This window comes from Aquila chrysaetos, chromosome 3, assembly GCF_900496995.4.
Source record: "Aquila chrysaetos chrysaetos chromosome 3, bAquChr1.4, whole genome shotgun sequence".
Lineage (NCBI taxonomy): Eukaryota > Metazoa > Chordata > Aves > Accipitriformes > Accipitridae > Aquila > Aquila chrysaetos.
This window is the reverse complement of record NC_044006.1, coordinates 24,273,970-24,283,540: the sequence shown is the minus strand read 5'-3', so window position 1 is coordinate 24,283,540 and position 9,571 is coordinate 24,273,970. Positions and strand designations below refer to the sequence as shown.

Here is a 9,571-nt window from a genome sequence, read left to right as displayed (position 1 = left end):
CTATGGACAAGAAGGTCAAATGCTCTCCTTCCAGAGCAGGTGGGTGGAACCCGGGCAATGTGAGTGCGTGCAAAACTTGTGCAGGAGCTAAAATAAGCCTGACTTCTCCCGTATCACACTGTTGCATCTGCCTGAATCATTAAAAGGTGACCATATGGGCCCACTCATCCAGTGGACCTCCATTCTTCGTGGCCATGAGTGTTTCCTAAGGCTTGCTGCTGTTTGCATAATATTGATGCTGCCCGTCGTGGGGGTAGTCGTTTTGATAGAAGAGCCCCTTAGGAAAAGAAATGTTTCGAAAGAGGAAAGCACCCAAACCATTGTCGGGGTAGTTAACGTTCGGTAGCATGAAACCTTAACAGGGTGGCCACATGATGGCACCGCAGCCTTAAGAACTGAAGGGAAGTGTGTGCACAAGCCTACTGTCATTGTTAGGGGTCCCGCTCTTCGTCGCTAGGGCAGATCCTAAACACACTAAAAATTCTTTTGTATGCTTACTTATTTTAGAAGCACTTAATCTTCTAGGATCAGAGTGAATTGTGTGAGATAGTGCTTTTCCCATCTGTAAAAATAAACAAAACCAAATGTAATGACAACCAAAATAGCATATTTATTACTAGGTGATTAGTGACAGCAGTTAAGCTCACTGGAGTTATCTTGGTGGTCCTGTGTTATTTGATGATGCTGGTTCTTAGTCAGCTTGTAAAATCCTGAATTTGTTCTGCCTGCTCTTTCAGCATTATAGCAACCTGTTATGAAGAGGAATTTCTCTTCCTTTTTCATTCTTCTGGGCTATTCTAAAAAAAAGGGGGGAGGCAGGGAGAGGGTCAAAAAGTCTAACACACAAAAGTTAACCAACTTTAATGGATTGTGTAATACAACATATTGTTACAATCTATTGGCAGAGTCCTTAATTGAATGCACCAGCAGTGCTACCAAATACGGTGTTCCATTGTCTCCTTGAACATGGATCACAGTTCACTCCAGTAGCTGAAATCTGGCTTGTTCTCATTTGCTCAAGTGTGGTCCCTTCTTGGTGAATTGATAGAAACTCTTGATAAGCTGGTGATCCACAGGGCCACCAATCTCTTAAGTTCCACCTCTTCCCTTCAAAAGCTGCTTGTTGCTTGGAGATATCCATGCTGTAGAAGAGAACACTGCAAAGGAGCGGGGCTGTTTTTTGACATGCCTCTCAGAAAGCTTGTCAGTATGCTTGTGCACTTTTGGTTGTTGTAGTTTGCTCCTGCAGGGCTGGTCAAGATACATAACCTGCCTGGCGTCAAAGCCCTCCAGAGAAAGTAACTTCTTAAAGGCAAGGTGTCTTAGGGGCCAAATGAAAGCTCTTGTCAAAAGCAGAATGAAATACAAAAATATTTTGATAAAGGTATTCGAGAAGGAAAAAAAAAGCCAACCTGTCTAGAAGTTACTGCATGTAGCTTCCTAGCTCTTTAAAAAATAAATGCATATATTTGTCATTTTTTGCTGAAATTACCCAATTTTTGCTTATACTGATATAGTTAACTGTTTTAAAAGCATATACAAAGTCCAGAAAGTAACTGATGCAGAGGGTCTTAAAAAAGAGTATGTAGCTGAAAATCTTGTAAATTAGAAGGTGTTGTATACTTCTGTTATACTTCCTATGTGGATGTAGTCCAAAAGTGGTGCTTAATATGACAAAACTGAATAACTTAAGTGGTTTGATAAGCAAAGATTTCCCTATTTCACGTCCTGCTTTCACAAGCACTTGGCAATGTAAAATCTCTTTGGGGCTGTTTGAAACATTTGCTTCTTTGAAAATATTATTTAAAAGGTTATCTAGAGGAGTTGGAAGACAGAAATTGCCCTGCTGGATAAGAACAGCAATCAAAAGATTCACTTTTAATTTCTTGTGTCCAGAGTTGTCCAAACCCATGTATCTTAGGGGAAATATAAGAAATGCTAGAAAGGACAACTTGGCCTAAATCAGTTGATAGTGTGATTATGGTATGATCTTAAGCACTGGAGTATCCCCATATTTATTTCGTCTTTTCTATGTGTTTCAAGTGCTTTTCAGGATCTGAGCTTTAAGGGGAAGCCCAGTCATATTTGAACATCAGTCTAATTATGGAAGCTTTTGCTTTCTGTAAAACTCCTAAATGGCAGAAAAAAAACCATTGTCATAGCCCCCAAATGATACCTGCTTCTAAAACAAAAAAAAAAGAGATGCTCTATGCCCTTGACTCTACAGAACAGTGAATATTTTTACTTATTCATATGTTTTGATAACTTAAATGTCTATAGCATATGCTTATCTCTAAAAACATCTGGGTCAACCCTGTTCAGAAATCATTTTCACACCTCTAATGCTGTTGTGGTTTTGCAGCCATTACGACTGCATTCATTTCATATTTTAAAGTTTTTCTCTTACGTAGGCTAGAAAAATGGCAAGCAAAATCACTGCACTAAAAAGCTAAAACCCTGTTGACTTGTTGTCCACCTTTGATCTAACTTGGTTAAAGCTCCATGTGCAATACTTTATTTTTAAAATACTGTAAACACATTGATTTTCTGATCAACAATAGTCATTATATTAGCTTTTTAGTACAAATATCATATAAAACAGCAGTTGATTAAAAGAGAGCCTTCTGAAATATCAAACTCTCAAGTCACTTACATACCAACACCTAGTAGTTAAAACTATTATGAGAAAGATCCAAGAGGTTGGTACTCAACCATACACAAAGGAAAATATAACTTGAAATTTCAGAGTCTCTTCTAAATGTATAAGATTTTCCCATGCCACTTGTAAAGATTCTGTGTCACAGACCTCAGTAATTTAGCATTTTTTACAGAGATACACAACCAGGCTAGTAAAAGATGTGACTGAGACTGAGTTTAAATGAGTGAGATATCTTGTGTAAGGTACAGTCACGAGCTGTTGCCAAAGAACCAGTGTCAATTTCTAACCTCTAGTTCACTTCAAAAAACCTGTTTATGAGCCTGCTAGCTTATGCCCTCAGCCTTTGTGTGGTTTTGGGCCCTATAGTACAAAACTATACTTTTACATTCACAAAAAAAGAGAACGCTTTTTTTTTCCCCTATAGAATGCCACGTCAGCATATCAGGGTAGCTAATTTGATACATCCTTTTCATTTATGTACAAATACCCAAATGTATGAGCAAATACAGGCCTTGGTAAATATGTATTCTGTGATCTTTTGCAGCTGCCTTAGAGCCAATATCCACAACAGATTCTGCAGGCTTTCATCACAGACTTGATTTCACAAAAGTCAATTCCACTTTTTCACTAGACACAACTTACAGTGCAGCAGAAACTTCTTGTTCTCCAGTAGATTGTGTGTAGGTGGAGCTAGCCCTTTCAGCTGTGTCAACATAGAAAACGGGACAGTATTTAGAGAAGTGGAATGCAATCTGCTTTCGGAAAAAGCTACGCAGATACTTCCTAAATTTTTCTCCAGCGAAGGCATAGATCACAGGATTGATACAACAGTGGATCATTGATATTGTTTCTGTCACTTGGGTTGCTTTGTGCAGTTGACTGCTGCCTTCACAAGTAGCAATGGAAAATGTACCTTGAAAATCACGCAAAAGAATGCAAATGTTGTATGGTGCCCAGAAAAAAAAATAGACAATCATAATGATAAAAATAAGTCTGACTGCTTTATGTTTCTTCTCATTCCTACACTGCAGTAATGTCTTTATAATTTGTGTGTAGCTGCACATCATAATTAACATTGGAATAAGAAGTCCCAGGATGTTCATTTTTAATGTCAGGAATTGCTTCCATACATTTCTCTGCTCTGATGGATAATGAGCACTGCAAGTATAATGTGAATTTTCCTTTTGAGTTTTGTGAAATATTATCCCAGGAACAGAAGCAAAAATAGCAACAGCCCAAGTGACAGCGCTGGTGAGGATGCCGTAGGTAACTGTCCTAGCTTTTAAAGCAAACACTGCATGCACTATGGCCAGATACCTGTCCAGGGTCAACAGGATTATGAAAAAGACGCCACTGTAGAAGCCAAGGAGGTAGACACCTGAGAGAATTCTACACAGCGCCTCCCCAAAAATCCAGTCATGAACAGCGTAATAAGCCCAAAAAGGGAGAGAAAATATAAACAGCAAATCAGATATTGCCAAATTGAGCAGGTAGATGTCAGTCATACTCTTCAATCTCTTGTATTTTACCAGGATGAGGACAACGAGCATGTTGCCTGTGAGGCCAAATATCACCACCAAAGAATAAAGCGGTGGCAAAAGTTTTGCTGCAAAGTGCTTTTCCTCAGTCCCCATGCATGGAGCTGAATCGCTGTAGTCAAATTCTGTTGTCAGTGGCAAGTCGCCTAAGTCTGTGGTATGGTTTTCCATGGTGTGTTGGTCTGGAAAGGAAGAAAAGGATGTTAAACGAGGGGAAACCCCAAGCTTGGCGGTGAGGGGAATGAAACACACTGATGTCCTCCTCATCTGGAATGCTTTTTGCTGTTAAGCACGTAAGCATTACTACGTCAAGTGTGGAAGAGAATGAAATTGCAGAGCTCCCAGGAAACCCATCTATATACCTATGAAGTCACACTGCTGCATGTTGGAAGCGTGCTGCTGCGTGTCATTTCCTAGGTGTGCGCTGTCTGGTGCATTTTTCCTCCTCCGTAGAGCCTGTCAGCTGCCTGACCCAGCCAGCAGCGGAGGAATGATGAATTTAATGCATGGGTAGCTGGGGGCTGTTGTGCTCAGCAGTGGCTTTCCAAAGGGGCGGAGTGAGCCAGCATGGCAGCAACAGGAAAGCACAGCAGCTGGCATGCAGAGCATAGCCGTGCTCCTCCTTGGGACCTGGCCACCTTCTCGTCGTGCCAGCCCGTCTTCTAGCCCTCACGCAAGGAGGACCAGGCACTGGCAAGGTGTAAACTGGTGCCTGCAAAGGCCCTGTGACGTGGGTGAAACAGAACTGACTGCCGCTTGTTCAGGTTGTTTGTGACTTCCTGGGAGCCTTAACGCCTGTGGGAATCAGGTCACTGGAGGTGTAGAAATGACCGTTGCGCAGTACTAAACATACCCACCTGGTGGACCTGCTGTCCTGGGTGTTGCAGAGCAGCAAGTCGGCAGCGTTGGTCCGGGTTAAAATGGCAAACACTGTGTCCTTTACAGGGTCTGGGTCAGGCGTAGGTCATGGAAGTGTGCTGGTCTTAGGTCGGTCTGGAATGAAGACGGCGTGCAGTCCTGTGGAAAGAACAGGTAGGCAAACACCTTGGCAAACGGCATCAAAGATGACGGCTGCTATCAGCATAGCCTGTAACAGCTGTATCTGTTGTGGCACCTTCCTGTCAATTGGAAGACCTCCCCAGTGCTCGGGGATGAAGGAAGTTTTGATTCCTTGTTCTAGTAGCTGTTTAGCAGCTGTGATTCAGGAGCTCCAAAGTTGAGATGGGCTAAAGTGTCTTGGAGGGGGTGCAGAGGCAAAAGGCAGATACAGCCATCGCTCTGTGTGTGCACTAACAGTTCTTCATGTGTAGTGGTTGTTTGATATCGTCCTTCATCCTTTGCTAGTCAGTGTTTCCAGTGAGGTGACACAGTACCTGAGGGAGCGCAGGGGTTGCCCAAACTCTCTGTCCCTCCAGTGTTGGTTTGGGGACTGTTGGAGGGAGTGGGCTTCCCTTGCAAGAAGGAGTCGCGGCCTGGGAGGTAAGTGTGCAGCAGAGCTGTGAAAGCGCTCAGGCAAGTTCTGTTGTAGTGGGAGCAGGTAAAGGCTTGCGACTTTGATGTCAGCCCTTCCTGTCACCTCCCCCTGTTCCAAGTCCCTGGTAGGACTGCAAGCCAGATGCAGAAGCATAGCTTTGTGTAATTTGGTCTCTGGAAAGTTGAGGAGAACTGTCTTCTCACAGACCCCCAGAGAAAATGGAAGAATTCCTGTGTCCCCCATCACAAGCTGGGAACGGGATTTTGTGAAGATGGGTGTTAGAGGGACCAAATGTGCTTCCTGGTCACTTAGTGGGGAAGTGAAATCAATGCGCTTGGTAGGCACTCAAACAGAGCTATTTGCTGTCTGGTGAAAGGGCTGCTCTTTCTTCCTGTGTCACTATGACTGGTTTTGTCAGGCACTTCATGGCAGATCGGTGGCTGTTCGTAGCAGGTTGATGGTTTTGAAATCTGCATTTTCCTGGCCATTTGATGCCTGTTCTCTTGACAAAGGCAACAGACTGCTTCTGACACAGAAGGCTTCAGGTAGCGCGTCTGCCCCAACTTGCTCTGGGCTCCCTGACCACTCATGCAGTGCAGCAACGTTTGCTCCTTTCCTGCTTACAGCCCTGCCATGCACTTTTTTCAATGGCAAGGTCTATGCTGTGTGATTGCAGACGTCTGTTGCAGAGACCACATTCTCAAACCCACCACTTCATTCTCTCTGCACTTGAGTTCTGCTAGACTAAATGTAACTGAAGAAACTCAGCCTGTGGCTGGAGTGACACAGGGTCACGCTGCCCGTCTGCTTCTTAGTAGAAGCTCATAGTGGTCCATTCTGATTTATAGCCTGTGAAATCCCTGAAGTGTCTTAAGCTTGTGTCTCTCTGGACAAAACTGTTCAGGTGAAAAGACTATTTTCTGCCCTAAGCACAGATTGCTCAAAATGCTAATGTCCTTATCTTGTGTTCAAATTGGTTAACTTAGCTAAACCTAAGCTGAGGTCTTGGGGAAGGGACTGTTTGCTAGGTCTTTGACTGCTTTCCTGTGACCTTAAAAATGAGGATCTGAGTCTCTCCTGAGCTGCCAGCTCCTGATGGAGGTTCTTACGCTGCACAGTGAGATACGAATCTGCCCAAAAAGGAGGAAGCTTTATTGGAGCAAAATCTGCACCTTGTAAACAAGAGGTGCTGCTTTTGCAAACCTTTTTCCCACCCCCTCCCCAGGTTCTTCCTGAGTCTGGCTGTCAGCTGTGTTCCTAACAGTATCAAGAACGAGAACATCCATGTTCAGACATTACTTTGGCATGTTGAGTATGGCATGAAGTTTTCTTCTGGAGAACGAGGAATAAGAGAAAATTGGCAAGTTTTAACAGTTTGGGTCTCAGCTTTGCCTAGATACAATTTCTTGGGGAGAAGATAAGTGCTGTCAAACTCCTCAAAGACCGGCTTTCAGGAAGCTCTGGCAATCTCTGTGAAACAGGTTTTTTCCACAGCTGTACTAACTACGTAGTTATTACAATACTGAGATAAAGGTTTTGTTGGTAAAGGAAGTGGCTGTGGCTCAGGTGTATTGACAGTAAATAAGTTGGGTTTAAAGTATCTGAGGGTTTATATTTCTTAAGTACTTTCAGCAACTCTTTTAGAAAAAAAAGCACCTTTATAAAACACTTTGGTTTTTTTACCGTTTTTGTTTTTACACCTTTATAAAACACATATGTCCAAAACATTAACTTCTTTATTTCAGAACATGACAAGACTTGGGCACTGCACAAATATTTAATATTCCCTTCAGCTAGATCTGCTAGATCTATGTTGCCATGCCCTGACGGTACAAGTCCCCAATACTGCATATAGCTAAATATCCCCATTTCGCATGTGTCAGTCAGCCATGCTGTATACTGGGATTATGGGATGAGGGACTGGCTGCAACACAGTGCCAGACCCAGCACATCCTGTCTTGATCATTTTGCACCTGCGTGATGCTCATGCATAAACATGGGTATGAAGAACACTTGGGTCGTAAACCCAGAGTGGAATTTTATGAGTATGTGGTTGGTAGAATTCATGCAAATATTATTGCAAAATGCTGCCTCAATATTATTGTGGTAATTCTTTTCATCACAGCCCCTTCTTCCTATTAACTGCTATTTCAGTGCCTTTGCTCCTTTTCCTCTGCTGCCTTGGAATGACAACTACCTCTTCCCTGCATCTTATTTTCTTCCTTTCAACCCTTTTTGCATGCTTAAATTGTGGTCTCCCTTCTGAGTGGTTCTTTCCGCTAACTGAGCCCCGTTTCTGTAGGCTAGCCTTTGCTTCAGAAGCCTCTCGTTGCAAAAGTATTTACTACCCCGAATTGTGTATAGTATCCAGCACATGCTGACAATGGAAACTACAGATACTAATTTGGAAACCAGAAGAAGGAATTGTAAGTGTTTTTCTGCTTTATCCTATAATCTCACTGTTTTAGGAAACAGTGTTGGCCACTGGCTAGAATGCTTCACTGGGTTAATCGACCTGGGTTGTTTACCTAATTAGGGATATCTGACTAGGCTTACGTTTCCTGATCTTTAGGAAAAAAACCCCAAAGATAATCCTGGAAGATCTCTGAAGAAAGGGTATTTCAAAAAGAGGTCTATATTATTTTGAATACAGTTCAGATAAATGCAGTTATTTCTAGAAATCTGCAATCTGCTATACAAATTCTGTTGCTCTGGTTGAGACTAGCAGTCATGCAGTTTTCAAGAGAAAAGCTCTCCATAGAAAAGCTGAGCAAACTCATGTCACTGTTTCATGCTGAATTTCAGGTCATAGCTCTCTATTTTTAAAGAGGCAAAGATTTTATTAAAGTCAGTTTCAGTTCATTTGCACTGTGCTGTAAAATGGTAATAATTAAAAAGGTGTAGTAAATGGAGGCAAAGTGCTAAACTATGCTGTGTGTAAACAGGTTCCATGAGACAGTGTGTTTAAAATACAGTATCAGATTTTCTGTGAGAATAAGTACTCTTCACTCAAATAAGCTGTTTTGTCTTTGCAGTAACAGTTTTAAAATCCAGATTTCCATCATTATATATCATCTTTAGAGAAAAAATCAGAGGCATACTCCATTATATTTCTTACTCCAATCAATCTCCAGAGATTTATTCCTTTGCTTACCTGGATCCTCTGCTCAAGTCTTCTAGTGGTTCTGTCCTTTAAAAATAGTGTATTCCATTTAAGATATCCTATTCATTTCCCCAGGGTGATTTTTAAAGATGAGTACACTGGCAAGATTCCAGAAGTATTTTTCACCTCAGGCATTAGACTACCTAAGCAACTACTAAATGTTAAAAAAAAAAAAAAAAAAAAAAAAAAAAAAAGGCAGCAAAGATGACTTGACTTACCATGTACCTTACAGTGCAACTGATGGCTTGGATTATTACATCAAGAGTAACACTAAACCGATTTGTCAGTCACAAGAAGAAGGTCTAAACCACCTCTTCCTGCATGAAGAAGGATGTATCAGTTTGAAAACTTCTAGCAAACAAATCTGTTTTCATTTTAAAAAAAATCAAGGAGCAGTTCTCTTTTTTCTAAAAATGGGTTATCAGATGTTACTTTTCTAACTCTGCGAGATGTGCAGAGATGTTGAAATTGTGGAGGATCCTCCTAAGGTCTGAACTCAAGGTTTCACAACCCACAGCTGTAGTTGTAGAAGAACATTTTTAGATGGTTGTTTTCTCTTTTTCATTTAGCTAACCTCTTTGAATCAAGAACAGTTTACATGAGGTTCATCCCTTTACATTTTTCAATCATTAAATTTCTTTTATGGTTTTTGTCCCTGAACAAGAAATGGAGCTTCTAAATAAAGCTTACACTTCTATTCAGAATTACCTGCACTTTCCGTTGGCTTGCTCTGAGTT

At 41.6% G+C, this 9,571-nt stretch overlaps 1 protein-coding gene across 3 annotated transcripts; it reads right to left on the bottom strand.

Annotated features, from left to right (window-relative positions):
* Positions 1-845: 845 nt before the first annotated feature.
* LOC115339708 (C-C chemokine receptor type 5-like) lies at positions 846-9,197 on the bottom strand. Of its 3 annotated transcripts, none has more exons than XM_030010077.2 (3): positions 9,053-9,197; positions 5,055-5,214; positions 846-4,379 (listed from the first exon to the last, which is right to left on the bottom strand). In XM_030010077.2, the coding sequence occupies exon 3, from the start codon at positions 4,366-4,368 to the stop codon at positions 3,298-3,300; it is 1,071 nt and encodes a 356-aa protein (XP_029865937.1). In that variant the 5' UTR covers positions 4,369-4,379; positions 5,055-5,214; positions 9,053-9,197; the 3' UTR covers positions 846-3,297. The 3 variants fall into 3 exon arrangements, with proteins under 3 accessions (XP_029865937.1, XP_029865938.1, XP_040978559.1); XM_030010078.2 differs by lacking the exon at positions 9,053-9,197 and adding an exon at positions 8,826-9,022; XM_041122625.1 differs by lacking the exons at positions 5,055-5,214; positions 9,053-9,197 and adding an exon at positions 4,560-5,048.
* Between the last annotated feature and the right edge of the window lie 374 nt (positions 9,198-9,571).